This window comes from Tubulanus polymorphus, chromosome 8 (assembly GCF_964204645.1).
Source record: "Tubulanus polymorphus chromosome 8, tnTubPoly1.2, whole genome shotgun sequence".
Lineage (NCBI taxonomy): Eukaryota > Metazoa > Nemertea > Palaeonemertea > Tubulaniformes > Tubulanidae > Tubulanus > Tubulanus polymorphus.
Window position 1 is genome coordinate 1,970,028 of NC_134032.1, and position 16,832 is coordinate 1,986,859.

General features: G+C 41.5%; 1 protein-coding gene across 2 annotated transcripts; it reads left to right on the forward strand.

Annotated features, from left to right (window-relative positions):
* Window positions 1-1,779: 1,779 nt before the first annotated feature.
* LOC141909784 (aspartyl/asparaginyl beta-hydroxylase-like) lies at window positions 1,780-16,265 on the forward strand. Of its 2 annotated transcripts, XM_074800397.1 has the most exons (11): window positions 1,780-1,926; window positions 2,994-3,179; window positions 4,263-4,489; window positions 5,129-5,366; window positions 6,485-6,621; window positions 7,669-7,863; window positions 11,732-11,869; window positions 12,409-12,544; window positions 13,097-13,188; window positions 13,270-13,400; window positions 13,815-16,265. In XM_074800397.1, exons 1-11 carry the CDS (start codon window positions 1,860-1,862, stop codon window positions 13,963-13,965), a joined length of 1,698 nt encoding a protein of 565 aa, XP_074656498.1. In that variant the 5' UTR covers window positions 1,780-1,859; the 3' UTR covers window positions 13,966-16,265. The 2 variants fall into 2 exon arrangements, with proteins under 2 accessions (XP_074656498.1, XP_074656499.1); XM_074800398.1 differs by lacking the exon at window positions 13,815-16,265 and having other exon boundaries at window positions 13,104-13,188; window positions 13,270-13,387.
* Window positions 16,266-16,832: the final 567 nt, after the last annotated feature.

Genomic DNA, 16,832 nt, shown 5'->3' on the forward strand with positions numbered 1-16,832 from the left:
ATTAGGAAACGTTACTATTTGTTGCGGTATGTACCGACTTCTTAAACTTTCGAAAAAAGTACACTCCATTATAAAAATCGGGGTCTGTAACGAAATCTAGATTTATTTTGAACAATCAACTTTATTAAGTGCGCTGTCTTTCAATGAGGCCAAGTTTAAATGTCTCTCAGTTCAATTCATTCTCGATTGTTGTTTTATAGATTAATTCACCTTGGTGCTTGAATTGTGTGGCGTGATTTTAATCATTATAGGTAGCCCGTATCTAGGTCGCTACTCCTTACACAACACGTCACGTGAACCGAACTATATGCAGTAAAACTATATACTCTTATTAACATATCTAAGAAATGTACATTATAAGCTTTGTATATAGTAATTGACAAAGTATTCGCGACTCCCCTTAACGGAGGAAAATCACTAGAAAACTTCTATTTTTGTGTACATAACATTAAATTGAATTTAAAGACTATATATATACATATATTTAAAAGAAAAAAAAAAGAAAAAAAACTATTATAACTAATCACTAACAAACTCCTGATAAGGACCGAACCGCCTAAACAGTAATAATTGTCCGTTCTGTATGTACCTTTGCTTGAATCCTTCCACCAGTAACCTCACATCCACACAAATATCACACCACCCACATCCCCCTTAGTTCATCTCATAATAGTTCAATTCATATATCTATCATCATATCAAGCAATTAATAATGCACCTACGCGTCCTGAATGTAGGAGAGTGGCCACCACTCTCGAGCATTAAAATCGCGCTCTGCGCGTTTGTCTTTTTTATCTGCTGCTGCTGCTGCTGCTGCTGCGATTTGTCTTCTATATGGCGTGTCAGGCCCCAAACGGTCACAGAATATAGCTTCAATTTACATGGTGTGAGAGGACCCGATCGGTTTTCCGTAGAAATAAATGAATAATTGTGACTGATTATCTTAAATTAGTACAATAATCATTAAGTCTTAGAAATAGGTTTATAAATCGTTGTAAAAATATACAAAAATCGCTTATGTAAATGTAGCTGATGATCTCCTGATCGTCACGCACCATAACGGAAACCTGTGAAAAACATATTCGAAGAATTTTACATAAAAATCTTTCGATAAATATGCATCTGAATATAGTAATGAAGTAAAAACGGGATATAATTTTCTTTCAAAGTGGTTGCACTGAACGGAATACTTCAAAATAACGTATAAGTACATATATTTAGACAATATTTAATAAGTATATATTTAGACAATAAGTTAAGAAAAAATAGAAATTTATTACACATTGATACCGGTACTTGAAATTATCTCATTCAGGTTTTACACGTCGTATCGGACTTAAAAACGTGGTCCGTTCGACGCGAACATATATCTTCGTTCCGCGTGAATTATATATAGTCTGCATTTTACTCGGGGCTTGTGACGCCATGTCAGATATGGCGTGACAAGCCCCGGGGCTTGTGACGCCATGATCTGCTGATTCTTAAGATTGACTTCACTCGAAAATCGCGACCGGCGGCAACGTCCTTGAGCTGTCAATATCTGGTGTCTTCGTTACCGGCTTGAATTCAATTCAAATAAAAATGTATTGGCGAAGAATTTGAGAAAGATTGTGCTATTGTTTTAGCAGAATGGCTAGAAAAAGTATTGGTTCAGATTAGAAAAACAATAGCCTTTAAGCTTTTTAAGATCCTGCTTACGCATTCATTTCTAAATTTATCAGTTGTGGTGGCAGCACCGTACGGTGTCAGAACATTAAATACTGAACCGCTGAACGCAGCTGTCAAAATTTAGAAGCCGGCTGTTAAAAAGTGACGCGATCTGTTTTTCGAGAGAGACGGCTAAAGAATCGACCCTAGCGATGGGTTCGGAGAAGACCCGAAAACGACACGTAGGAAACTCGAATAGAAAACGATACGAAAATTCCGGTAAAATTCGCAGATATCTGAATTATATTAGGCAATAAGTTAGTCTGCGTGTTTTACGCTTAATCAAACCTAATCTTAAACAGTTAGGCAGTCCTATGTCAACTCGATCACAGGGCCCTGTGTCCTCCAAATTTACTTGGCCCAGTTGAGAGGTAGTGTTTAGGATAAATATTTGCTAACAAAACCACCGAGCTAAAACTCCTTATATCCAGGAATGACTGATCTGTAGGGACCCTGCCTTTTTTAACTCCTTATATCCAGGAATCACTGATCTGTAGGGACACTGTTTAAACTCCTTGTATCCAGGAATCACTGATCTGCAGGGACCCTGTTTAAACTCGTTGTAAACTCCTTATATCCAGGAATCACTGATCTGCAGGGACCCTGTTTAAACTCCTTGTAAACTCCTTATATCCAGGAATGACTGATCTGCAGGGACCCTGTTAAAACTCCTTGGAAACTCCTTATATCCAGGAATGACTGATCTGCAGGGACCCTGTTAAAACTCCTTGGAAACTCCTTATATCCAGGAATCACTGATCTGCAGGAACCCTGTTTAAACTCCTTGTAAACTCCTTATATCCAGGAATCACTGATCTGCACGGACCCTGTTTAAACTCCTTGGAAACTCCTTATATCCAGGAATGACTGATCTGTAGGGACCCTGCCTGTTTAAAATCCTTGGAAACTCCTTATATCCAGGAATCACTGATCTGTAGGGACCCGGTTTAAACTCCTTGGAAACTCCTTATATCCAGGAATCACTGATCTGCAGGGACCCTGTTTAAACTTCTTTTAACTCCTTATATCCAGGAATCACTGATCTGCAGGGACCCTGTTTAAACTCCTTGTAAACTCCTTATATCCAGGAATCACTGATCTGTAGGGACCCTGTTTAAACTCCTTGTAAACTCCTTATATCCAAGAATCACTGATCTGCAGGGACCCTGTTTAAACTCCTCGGAAACTCTTTATATCCAGGAATCACTGATCTGTAGGGACCCTGTTTAACTGCTGCACTATTGTGATCTACGTTTCTGATCAGGGTTGTTTTCTTCTCATTTCAGATCCATCTCGAAAGCGTCCGTCGTCGAAATCCAACGGAGATTCTCGAACCCACAACAACGATGACGGCGATTCCTCGCCGAAACTCTTCACAATTTTGTTCGTAATCGTCGCAGTTTTATTCGTAATTGTTGGAGTTTTCGGTTTTCTGGTTTTCGCTGAATATCTAGATTTACGAACATATTTAGGTTGGTGGCGGTAGATAAAACCCGGTCCTGAAACCGATGGTGGCAGAGTTTCGATTCTTGCTTAAATTTCCTCTTATAATCCACTTTCGATACAACGTCAACCCGCTCTAAAACCGATTGATTTAGGAAATATAGAAGTAAAGGTAGTGGCTTACAGTAAACCCTACTTAATCTGTATCAATTTCATCCAGGTTTTTCATCCTATCCAGAATTTTACATTCAAACTACATCATGGGTCTACTTAACCTTGTCAGTGCTGACTAATCATTATCCCATAGTGCTGGGGATAATGTGAAAATTGTGAAAAATTCCACCCTAGTGTGTTGAATAACGGGAATACCACTATAGTGCGTCTACACCAGTGCAGTGTATCGTTAGTTACTAGTATTTCACTATGTTTGACAGGTGCTGCCATCTTTCAGTAGATCTAAAAACTAATTACTAATTACATCAATACACCGCAGTGCGGCGTACTAGCAAAATCCATCACTGATTCGTACACCGCACTGAAAGGGTTAAACAATATGATTTTTGCAATATCCAGATTATTCTTATCGATGCCAAAGTCCAGCAGGACCCAGTTCCACAGTTGTGAGTTAGAGTTAACTCTGAGTTAAAGTTAGTTCATTTTCAATGAGTTAACTCAGAGTCAAAATCTTAATTCAGGATCCAGTTCCACAGTTGTGAGTTAGAGTTAACTCTGAACTCAGGATCCAGTTCCACAGTTGTGAGTTAGAGTTACCTCTGATTTCTGGACCCTGTTCCACAGTTGTGAGTTAGAGCTAACTCTGAACTCAGGATCCAGTTCCACAGTTGTGAGTTAGAGTTACCTCTGATTCCTGGACCCAGTTCCACAGTTGTGAGTTAGAGTTAACTCTGAGTTAAAGTTAGTTCATTTTTGATTAGTTAACTAAGAGTTAAATCTTAACTCAGAACCGAGGAACTGGATCCTAGGGATTAATTGGGTTTTATTGTACGCCAAATTTCTGATAAATCGGATGAAACTCGTCTGCCCATAAAGATTCTACGACGTGACATTATTATGAAATTTGTTAGATTGAAAATGTTTTTTATTTTCGTTAGCTTTTTTACGCACGAATGAATTAAAGGCGAGATCGAATTCCGATAAGAATGAGCCGAACAAGAATTCGCAGCCCGAGAATAAGCAGAATTCCGAAGAACCCGCAAAGAATTCGCGGCCCGGTTCCTCGACTGAAGAGAGACGAAAGTCGCCAACCGATGTTATCACGAATGCAGCTGACCTTAAAATACTATCGGATATTATAAAAGCAGATACGCTTTTAGAAAAGGTATAAATATGGTATTTTTGATACAAGGACCTGGGAACGCTTATAGATAATCTGTAATACAAAATGTCCGGTGTTTGTAGTTAACATACATTCGAAACGATCTCGGGTGAAGTCCTGAGCTTTGGACGTAACTTTTTGAAAATGCGCCGGTAAAATTAAAATGTCTAATGCCAGTGTTTGTAGTTAGGTATTCGTTAAAAGTTTCTCGGATGAAGTCTCGAACTTACGCGAAGAAATGGAAAGATGGCTATGTTTGAAATAGGGACGGATGGCCAAGGTCCGGGTTACAGATCAATAACCTGCGTATAAATGAATCTTAACCCTTTCAGTGCTGAGTATTTAATACCCTATAGTGCTGAAGATAATTTGAAAATTCTGAAAATTCCACCCTAGTGTGTTGAATAACGGGAATACCACCATAGTGCGTCTACACTGCGGTGCAGTGTATCGTTAGTTACTAGTATTTCACTATGTTTGACAGGTGCTGCCATCTTTCAAGAGAGATAATTACTAATTAAATCAATACACCGCAGTGCGGTGTACTAGCAAAATCCATCACTGATTCGTACACCGCACTGAAAGGGTAAAAGATACCGGTTCGAAGAACGCTACTCGATATTATTATTATTATTTTTGCAGGGTAAAATAGAGGCGGCGTTGAAAAAATACGACGAGATTTTGGCAAAATATCCGTCGAGTTCGCGAGGCACATTCGGCAAAGCGAACGCGTTGAATAAACAGTCGGAGAAACTACGCAGTAACCCGATACTGGAGCAGTGTATCGCGTACTATCAGAAAGTCGTTGATTTACCCGACGTTCCGAAGCCTCTGTTATTAAAGGCAGCCGATATAGCCGTGGAACGCATGAATTTTAGAGGTGGTTATTCTATTCCTATTTATCAGGGATGAAAATCTTCCGACCGTAGACGCTTTTCCGACCTTTTCTAACATTTTCTTTATTCCCGAGAACGGTGTAAATCACCTCAATCGCTTTAATCACGGGCTCGATCGCGGGCGTCACATCGGAGCGCTCCGTAGTTTGGAGTGCTCCTTAAGACGGTTTTCGGCAGTTGTTAGCGCAACTGTGGAGTCGGAGAAACCGATATGGCGACTCGTTAAAAAATCGGCTCTAATTCAGGCCCGAACTATTAACATTTTGACCAAAAGGAAGTAAGTTTTTTGGCTAAAAGTAACTGATTTTTGTTCCCCGAAAAAATTCTTTTTTTTTTGAAAGTATTTTCCGACTTTTTCAATATGGGTCATTTTCATCCCTGATTTATTCTGAATTTCTCTTATTTCCTCATGAACAACTATTCCAAATGCCTAGCTATAGGATTGATTAGGGATCATTTATTTATTACGTACGCATTGTGGGAGAGGGAGCGGTAAGTGCAGTCGCGTACTGCAATGCTCAATGTATAAACCAAACCCTGGTGGCGACTTGAGTTTCTCGGTCGAAACTTGGTTCTTCTCCGGTCTCTCTGGGAAAAAAGAAACATCGAACCCGCTTATAATTCCCTGCGTGGCGCTTAGCGGGTTGAGGGTGTTTAAAAAAAATTCGTAATTTTTTATGAAAAATGGCCGATTTTGCGTGCAGGGGGGTTGAAATATTTAAATTTCATGCGTACGTAATAAATGAATGACCCCTTTGCCGGTTGAATATGTCTTTCGTTAAAAAGATGGCTTGGCATTAAACTCCATGATGATCAATGTGATGTTTGATGTCAATGTGATGTTTGATGTCAATGTCATGGCTGCTGCTAATAGATTCCCCTAATGACATCATCAAACTACCCCCACAGACACTTCAGAAAAGTCTCACACGCGGCTAATAAATCCTGTCACATCATCAAATTATTCCCCTGATCAACCCTTTTGAGAAAAGGTATCCGCTCGGCAATCCTATGACAGAATCAAATTACCTTCTGAAATGATCTCTTTTCTGAAATTACGTACTTTCGTAGAAATTGATGTTTGAGTTGCTATCGGTTACAGGTTGGAACGGGGAAGCCGTCAGGTTGAGAGCAAAACTAGCGAAGATGTTTCCCGGTGATTTGAGTTTGATGAATAATTTGGGCGTCAGTCTGCTGATGATCGGATCGAATCGAAAAGCGAAACTGGCGTTCGAAGAGGTGCGGAATGATTTGAAACGACGGCAAAAGCGTGTGTCGGGCAAATAAAGAATGGCAAAATATGCCCGCCTTAACCCTTTCAGTGCTGACTAATCAATACCCGTATAGTGCTGGAGATAATTTGAAAATTTTTAAAAATTCCACCCTAGTGTGTTGAATAACGGGAATAGCACTATAGTGCGTCTACACCGCGGCGCGGTGTATCGTTAGTTACTAGTATTTCACTATGTTTGACAGGTGCTGCCATCTTTCAAGAGAGATAATTACTAATTACATCAATACACCGCACTGCGGTGTACTAGCATAATCTATTGCTGATCGATACACCGCACTGCGATGTAGACGCACTGAAAGGGTTAAGAAAAATCTGCTTATGAACTTTGAAGTTTGATTTAGGGATTACTTTAATGGAAAAATCTGATTATGAACAAGTTTGATTTAGGGGTCACTTTAATGGAAAAATCTGATTTAGAAAATGAAGTATCTGGGCATCTATTGAGAAAATCATTGAGCCACTTAAACGCAGGCGTGGATCCATAGGGGGTTTCAGGGGTCATGAACCGCCCCCCGCCCCCTGCTCAACTACCAAAAAGATTTTTAATCATTTCCTTGAAGGAATGTACTCAAGATTAAGCGGGCGGACGGGACCACATAATCGAGTACCATATCATCTTATGTTTGGCTAAACGATATGCCGTATATACCCCCTATCAGAGATTTTAGTCGATGGTTTAACATTAACATTCTTTATGGACCTGGATCCGCGCGCCTGTTACCTGCCCGGTTAAGATAGTTACCTACCCATTTAGATATTAAGTTTAGTACGTTTTCTGTGTTCTAGGGTGAAAGCCACATTAAAGATTAACAATTTCTAGAAATATGCTTTCCTTGATTTAAGCATTTTGAAGGCTGTATATTTGTCCGATTCAGGCTTATGAATTCCGGTTTAGAGGCAGAATTTATATTTGCAATGAATTTGAATGGGAAAATTTGTAATTTTTTGGCTGTTTACGCGACCAACACTCTAGACGTATTCCGTATTTTCAGGTTCTCGAAAAAGATCCCCAGAACGGATTCGCCCAGGCCCATTACGGGTTCATTTTGAAGACGGATGATCAGAATTTCCCGCTGGCGATTCGCTATCTGAAGTCGGGGCTCGCTAGCAAACAGCCCGGCACGAATAAAGGCTTGTTTTATGTCCACCTCGGCGACGCTTTGAATCGAAACGGACAGAAAAATGAGGTAACTATATAACCCGCCCGCGCGTGAAAATGGGGGCTTATCGAGGGGTCTTCTCAGAATTCTAGGGGCGTACCTAAAAGAAAAGGGCACCGATAACCACCGAGCGCAGCGCGCGAGGCTAACACTTTCAGCGCGAAGCCCTTCCGCGGGGTCTGCGGCCTTCCCAGAAAATTTTGAGATTCCAGCACTCATTTGAAGCCGTTTCCTGCGTTTTGAGTCGTAAAATTGTTTTGAGAGCAAAATGTTTCGAGGGCACTTAAGAATTTTTTGAGGGTTTTCCAGAAAACCTGTTAGTCCCCCTAGGCAGGGGTCAGAAATAAAAGTAAAAGGCAAAGTAAAGGCCACAAGCGAGTTTCCATCATACGCGTTTGATATTTTGAAGGAAATTCATTCAAAAATGCGATTCCTGGGAGGATTTCGACATCTTTGTTATGACAAAAAGGGCATTTGAAGGCAGAGGCATAGACTCCACAACCACCCCCTGGAGCTGCCACTGGAATACGTGTTGAGAATTGAACAATGTTACCCATGTTTAACAGATTACACATGCACATACCTGTCAAATTGCACATGCACATGTTTATTTATTTCTACAGAGCTCATATAATCAATGCGCTCTACTATTTTCAAAGTGACAGAGCAAAATAAGGCGCAAACATTTTCATGTTCATCAAACTTCACATGAAATATGAATGACTTATTAAACTCAGTACAGGGACTCTCCGTCCGCCATTTTGTCCATTTTATTCATCATCTTTTATTCAGACAGGAGACACTTAATGGCTCGAGTGTCACAGTTGTTACAATTTCATATGACAAATGGAAAAATGGAGATATTTCGTGAATTAAATTGATTTAACAGTGACACTGACGAGATGTACTGAATATGATGAGTCAGACCAACTGGTGGTGCATCAGACACTAAGGTTCTCGGTGTAAAACACTTAAAGGGCGACCTCTATGGGAAGGCAGCGGTGAGGACTCCACAACCAGCCGCTGGAACGCGTGTTTAGAATTGCAAAGTTTTGCCCATGTTTTACAGATAGCACATGCACATACCTGTAAAATGGCACATGTACATTTTGCTAGTATGAGTCAAACGATAATGATGATATATTTATTTCTACGTAGCTCATATAATCAATGCGCTTTACTTTTCTCGAAGTGATAAAGCAAAATAAGACACAACATTTTCATGTCGATCAAACTTTACACGAAATATCAATGACTTATTAGACTCTGCACAGGGAAAATCCTGTCCGCCATTTTGTCCATTTTATTCATGATCTTTTATTCAAACAAGAGACACTTAACAACTTAAGTCTCCAGGTGGTTACATTTTCAAATGAGAAAAAAAGGGAGATATTTCGTGATGTAAATGTCAGAAAATTAATTAAGGTTTTACTGTCAGTGATATTTGGCGAGATATAATGAATGTGAGATATCTTTATACAAATTTCAAATTAATGTTCTGTATCGTTTTAGATGTTATAAGTAGATTTTGAAAGCTTGTGATTTACGTTTCCTTTTTTCCCTCGACTTGGGGGATTCGAAGTTTATATATACGGAATATTGTCATCTTGGAGTCAGTAAACTTGGATATTGAGTCATCTTGGAGTCGGTGAACTTTGATATTGATTCATCTTGGAGTCAGTGGACTTGGATATTGAGTCACCTTTGAGTCGGTGAACTTTGATATTGATTCATCTTGGAGTCAGTGGACTTGGATATTGAGTTATCTTGGAGTCAGTGAACTTGGATATTGAGTCATCTTGGAGTCAGTGAACTTGGATATTGAGTTATAGGCTATTTTAAACATACGATCAGCCGCGGGATCTCTTTACGGATCTCGGTTCCCGTAGCGATATACAGGAAGAAATTGATCGAATAGTTGCTGATATAGATTACGGTGAAAATATCGTCGAGGATTTTCAGCGAGCGGCTCGTCGTCCCGATCATAACGATCTGTATCAGCCAATGCGGTAGCGTCAACGCTAAAAACGACATGGTCAGAATGAACATCATCGCGGTCACTTTGTGACTGTGCGACCGTCTCTTGTCGGACGCGTTTGAATCGAAATCGACTTTTAACAGCTGGCAGGTTCGCGCCGAAATGACGCTGTTCAGGACGACGATTCCTATCGACGGCGCGTACACGGACAGGGAACTGTAGAAAACTTTCAGATATTTCTTCGCGTGAGCGGGATAAACGCAGCCCGCGCCCCGTATATAGTAGATCGGCGTCAACGATTGCAGTGCGGTGACGAAACCGACCAGGAATACGGACATTCCGGTGACGGTTATTCGGGAATTCCTGACGGTACAGATTCGACGAACCGCGAACGGGAAACACACGCAGACGAATCGTTCGGACGCGATAGTCGTCATGAACCAGGCCGATAAAGTCTGACTGGTCGTCGGCAAGATACCGATCATCAAACAGCGGGGCGTCGATTCTATTTCGACGATCAGAGAACCGCCGGTCTGCAACGAAACGAAATTCATCCAGAACAGAAAGTACGGTATCAACACGGCCGAGTCGGTGACGGCCAGCGCAGTCAGGTAAACGGAAAACGTGTTGCGGCGGAGGTTCCTCGACTGCATGAGGACGACCGTGAACGAGTTAAACAGGAACCCGCCGATAACCAGCACCGGTAAGACGACCAGGTGCATCCAGTATTCCGACAACCTCATCTCGGCCGCGTTGACGAAACGATTCTCAATTACTTTCGACCAATAGGTGACCAGTAAGTTTGCACCGGTGCTCATGTTCCTAACAGTTTCACCGCCCATGTTGATTGATACTGACGCCGCTCAGCCAGCTAAATGAATAGTCTATTAGTGATGAATCAGTTTATTGTGATATTTTTCACGCGCGCTCGTCGTTTAAGTAAAGCAGCGGAACGGAATTGATCTTTAATATCGCCTTGCGCCGTACCCAATTTACGAAAAATAGAATTCGCATCGGAATAATAATTTGTTGTCGTATTTTGTACGCTAAGCCCTGATCGAATTAAGCGGCAAAACGGAATCGATATTTCACATTTTATCCTGTACCGTTCCCGATTTACGGAATTTATATATTTTGAAATCATATTCGCGCATTTCGTAAATTGATGAAATTGTTACTAGATACATTTTCGATTCTGTTCATGAAACTTTATTAGTCTAGAATTTCTATTCATGGCTTTAGGAGAAATGCTTTGCTCATTTTAACTCAAATATACTTTGAATTTATTTTTCTACTCGGATATCGGCGTAGTTTCCATAAAATTTGATCTGTTTAAGAGAAAAGTTCATTCGGCGTTCATTGAAATGTAGAAGAAATTGAACGCGAAAGACTGAGTTACTACTAGCGGCACCTGGCGGATCCTTGCGTGCCGCGGCAGTGTTTGTAGTTCCCCATTAGCATTGCGCCATCCTCCCTCTGCAGGGACTCGAACCTGATGGCATCGCTACACTCAGCCACGGCACGAACCCCTGCATCAGTAGACCGGGTGCGCAGGTACATGCGCAGCTTTCCGAACGAAAACTGGCGGCACCAATCAGATTGCTCGTCGTATAATCGTTGAGGCAAATTTCAAGGAAGAACTATAAATGGGAAAACCCGGGCTAAAATAAAACTGATTGGCTAAAAATCACACCATCCTAACTGCGCGTGTATCTGCGCACACGGTCGATTATGGCAGGGTTTCGTGCCGTGGCAATCTCGATGCCATCAGGTTCGAATCCCTGCCGGGGGTTCAGGATTTTATGAATGCGTAATTCGTAACATGGTCGCTTGTGCGATTTGTATAATGATAAACTTGTCGATGAATTCATCATGTTTTCTCGCGGAATATAAGTCGTCACGTTTTCTGCGTTTCAGTCGTACGACGTTTTCAGAGAGGGCCAAAAGAACGGACATTTCTTCTCGGTGTATCAACGCTCGCTGTACAACGTCGACAGACTGACCGGACAACCGATCTGGACTCGACAACAAACCGGCTATCAAAAATATTTCAAGGTAACATTGGTTCCACTGTGAACACCGGGGGCTGGTTCCATAGTCCGAGTATCAAAGTTATTCCTCGGGGTAAACCCTTAATCTAGGTGACACCCACCTTAGTAAGTTAGAAACCCTGGGACCGGTTGCATAGTCATGGCTAGACTTAAGACCTGGCTAAGACCAACTTAGTTCTATAGACAATCTAACAACTTAAGACCAGTCTTATATATTTAAGACCAATTTTGCACTTGAGTCACGACTGTGCAACTGGCCCTTGGGGCCGGTCGCATAGTCATGGATTAGACTTAAGACCAACTTAGTTCTGTAGCCAATCCAACAACTTAAGACCAGTCTTAAGATTTAAGACCACTTTTGGACTTAAGTCTCGACTACGGAACCGGCCCCTGGTAACAACTGACGAATTTCAAAATATTCCCAGGGACTATTTTTCTTCCACATCTATGAAACCCAGCCAAGGAGACTCTGATAACCACGTTTCTCTACGAAAGGTGTTCGAACCCGATGATGCTATCGCGAGTTTTACCTTCGATTTTCAGTTGCTCGAAGACAACTGGAAACTAATCCGAGACGAAGGTCTGAAAAATATGGACGTGAAGAAAGGCGCATTCGTGTCGGAGGAGGAAAATCTCAGAGAGACCGGTGACTGGAAACAGTTCACTTTATGGGCGCAGGGTAGGATCCTTACCGATATCGTCCACTTCTATATGTTTATGTCCTTTGAAATATCAAAACACAGGATTCTGTAGTCGACAGAAACCGACAATAAAAAGAAAAACTATCTTGTAGTTTGACGTTTCAACCCAAATCTATGAGCCATTTTCAAAAACTGATTTATTTTAAATATAGTTTTTGAAAATGGCTCATAGATTTGAATTGAAACGTCAAACTACCAGATAGATTTTCCTTGTATTGTGGGTTTCTGTCGACTATTGATATTGGACAGCCACTTGTCTATGGAAACCAACAGGATTCTGTGTCCGCAGTTTGAACTGATGTAAATCTCAGCGTAGAGTTAACGAATAAAACCCACAGTTACTTCTGTAAAAACGGTTTATTGTTCCGAGGTTCAAGCTAAACCTCAGGGGAACCGAAAAATGAAATAAAAATTCTTTTTCGTTCCTCTGAGGTTTAGTTTGAACCTCGAAACAATAAACTGTTTTTACGGAAGTAACTTTTACGGAAGGATTCTGTGATTTATTGAAATTTCTTATCGATTTTCTTCAGGTCGTAGAGACTCGAAGAATTGTAACAAAGTTCCGAAAACGTGTGCCTTGATCGATCAAATTCCGCCAGCTAAAGGCTGCACCAGAGGGCAGGTCTGTATCTGTATTGAACTTAGGCCGGAGCCTACGTAACGCCGTTGTTGTCAGAAAATCTGATATTTCATTTTCGTGTAGGTGAAGTTTTCTGTGATGCAGCCTGGCGTTCACGTGTGGTCGCATTGCGGGCCGACGAACTGCCGTCTACGGGCCCATTTAGGGCTCGTCGTTCCCAAAGGACCTGTGATCCGAGTAGCCGAACAAAACAGGTCAGTGGCAATCCCGCAGCCTGCCTGGACACTTCTTCCCAGATGTATTACCCAATCTACGAAAGAAATTCCACAATAACGAAGCCAAGATTGAACAATTCTATATCAGAATGATTTCGGCTAACAACGGTTAGCCATCATCAGGCCTACCGTCAAATACAATCATTCATAGAATTTTTAAAACTTGGCTTCGTTATCGTGGGATTTCTCTCGTCATCATCATACACGGATATTGTGTATCGTCTCGTCTAATTACCCGATCTAACTTCTTAGAATTTTTGATCGCCCATATTTCTTCACACAGGATCTAGCTTTACAGAGAGACGATTCTCGATCGAAGTTGAACTACTAAAACTACCAATTCGAAATTATATCGCTGTGAATTTGAAACGTGCAATTAATTCCTATTTGCAGGACGTGGACGGAAGGAAAGTTCCTGATATTCGACGACTCGTTCGAACACGAGGTCTGGCACGAGGGCGACACGTTCAGACTGGTGTTAATAGTCGATTTCTGGCATCCAGAACTGACCGAACAGGAACGATATTCGCTGTCTCCGATCTAGAGTCATCGCTTCCACCCTCCACGCGTACAACATTCCTCGAATGTTTTTTTTTTAAATTTTTGGTTCTTCAGTCGGCTATACCCCTTCTCAAAGGGGTACGAACACTTTCAACGGAATATCAGGTTCCGATCTAAGGAATGAAAGCCACTTGCCCGGGGGGCAAGCATATCTGAAATTTCGCTTGTCCCCTCCAAAAAATACTTTCCCTACACAGGCAGTCCGATTGGTGGCGCTATCATCCGTTGTATCGAGTGGGAAAAAAAGCTTTGTGACATAAAATTGCACTAGCCCGGGGGACAAGTGATAAATGATAACCTACTTGCCCTGATGAGAATATACTTATCCCGGGCAATCGGACACGTGCTTAGATCGGACCCTGAATATGCTATGATACGTAATGATAGGAGAAAGAATGAATTTTATGTCTTCACTATTGAGACTCTTTACCGAGGATGAACGATTGATCGAACCGCCGGATAAGAATAATGCCTCTTAACATTAAGTGTATTCGGTCTTCGGGCCAATGGGGGTTTAAATTTATCCAACTGTCTTTCATTTTATCTGCGAAATCATTTTCGCCGTCATCACTTTTTCGATGACGCGCGCGCATATAGTTGGCCTAGGTTGCTTCGAGTATTAGGAACTTTTTGTATGAAGCCATTTCGATAATGAACTAGAACAGGAACAAACATCAGATCGCAACATCGACACACATACTGTCAAACTCTCTCTCTCAAGGTTATCGTAATTGAGACCGTCATTGTGTCATTGGCTCACCCAAAACACGGTTTAACGCGTCACTTGTTGCCGAAATGTTGAATACAAATTGACGTGAAACGAGTTTCATATTCTTTGTTCGTCGTCATTTCAGACAACGTTATCTGAGCGAATCTAGCTCGCTCGGTGTGGTCCAACGATCTTAGGAATCAAGATTATGCCGTGATTTAAAGCGGCTCATTTTCTGGCGCCGCGACGAGCGTCCTTAGACATCTAAATCTTTAAAGCCAGTTTTTGCGTCGTTCTCGGAAGCCGGGTTGAGCTGCTGCAACCGCCATACTTCCCAGTTGCTTGTACTTTGTTGTTGGAATTATGTGAAAATAGTGTATGTTGTCATTGAATGCAACAGTCAATTGAAGTATAGTTCTTCCGATTATGCCGCAATTGTTTACGCAGTATTGTTTGTTTATTTTTCATCTCATTTCTGTCTGTTGTGGCTCTCTAAACATCCGAGCAATTCGTAAGTTTAAATCGCTCTGGTTTATAGTATTATTGTTCTCCCTGGCCGTAGTAAACTTCGCTCGAGTCGGATCATTTGGGACAAAAACGTGTCCGACTTGAGTGAGTGATATTATCCGAGTTGTTGGATGTTGTGTACATCGTATAGTGACAAAAAAAGTATTTAAAAAAAAAAACAACCCCGAGACTTGTACGGTTATCTCAGAGTCGATCGGATCTGAGTCGGGCGGAGTCTACTGTACGTGAATTTGTTGTGGCTCTATTCGGGCGTTTTTATGAGCTCGACTCCTAGTACCCTCCTAAATCGATCAAAGGCGTGGTACGACCTGATCAGGGCAGGTAGTAAAACCGAGTAGCACGATCCAGGTAGCATCTTCTCGTCAATTGCTTCAAAATGATTCGACATTCAAACGAAAAGTTTTTTTTTTCTAACAGGCCTATAAGATTCGTAGCTTACGATATATCGTGGCGCTGCATCAGTTATATCGCGTCTATCGCGCTTTCTAAATCATCTACAACATTATTAGCGCTACATCTGTGCTTGCATTTTAGCTTTCAACGCGAACCGCCGCTAAACGATTGTGAAATTAAAACTAGCAAAAATAACACCCTACATGCACTATACACGTGGTATTAGCATAATCATAGGCAGCGTAACTTTGCGGAGCAACAAAAATCAAAAGGCCGTAGACATGTGTCACATACATCAGGAGCTGCACCTAGCGTAACCCCCGCCCCTCCCGCCGATATTTTGGCGAAGTGTCCTTTTTGCAAATAGTATTGTTATATCCAAAAGAACTGCCCTTCTCAGGGTCTCTCTGCCCCCCCCTCCCCCACCGAATATATTGATTAAAATGCTAGGTACTGCCCTGTACGTGACGTAAGAACGGATAGACGGACCTGCTACACGGGTGACCCGTAGAATCACGTGTTGTGTTCACGTGATTATAAACCACGTGGTATAGCGTGCAATTTCTGCAGTACACTTTTCGTACTATCAGGAATCAACTTTTATATTTGTACAATGTACGTAGACTATATGAGTGTAGTTATCTTAAATGTTATAATAAAACATACCTTTATTCATTGTATATTTCTTTAGCTTATCATCTACTCGATTTTTAGCTTCGGCTACAAGGAAGAGATTGGATTTCACAGATTTAGTTTCCGACTACAAGTCTTAAGTGGACCGTGGCTGAGTGGACTAGTTCTATCGGTATACTGCTGGTCGGCACGCTTGCTTTCTGCGTACGAGACCCGGGTTCGATCCCCGATGAGTGCGCGAGATGTCGTTTCTCTTATTCGTAACATTGGTGGAGGACGACAGATTATTTTCTGCCTAACCCATTCTGGCGCACCAAAACGGACTTTTGAAAGGACATTTGACGTTTGTTTTCTTTTTTTTCATTCTGACGTTCTTGTGGGTGGCCTCATATGCACATTAAGAATTGTACAACTGCCTCGAGTTCTAGAACAAACTGAAAGACAGGTCAGTGATGCATATCACAAAGTCATTGATAGACAAAACGGTCGGATAGTTAGCGGTAAAGGCTGGCTTATGTCGACCTTGGAGTTCAGTCTCAATACTTCAAGTGTAGACAAGCGACGCGACGCCTACCGACGCAAAAGGG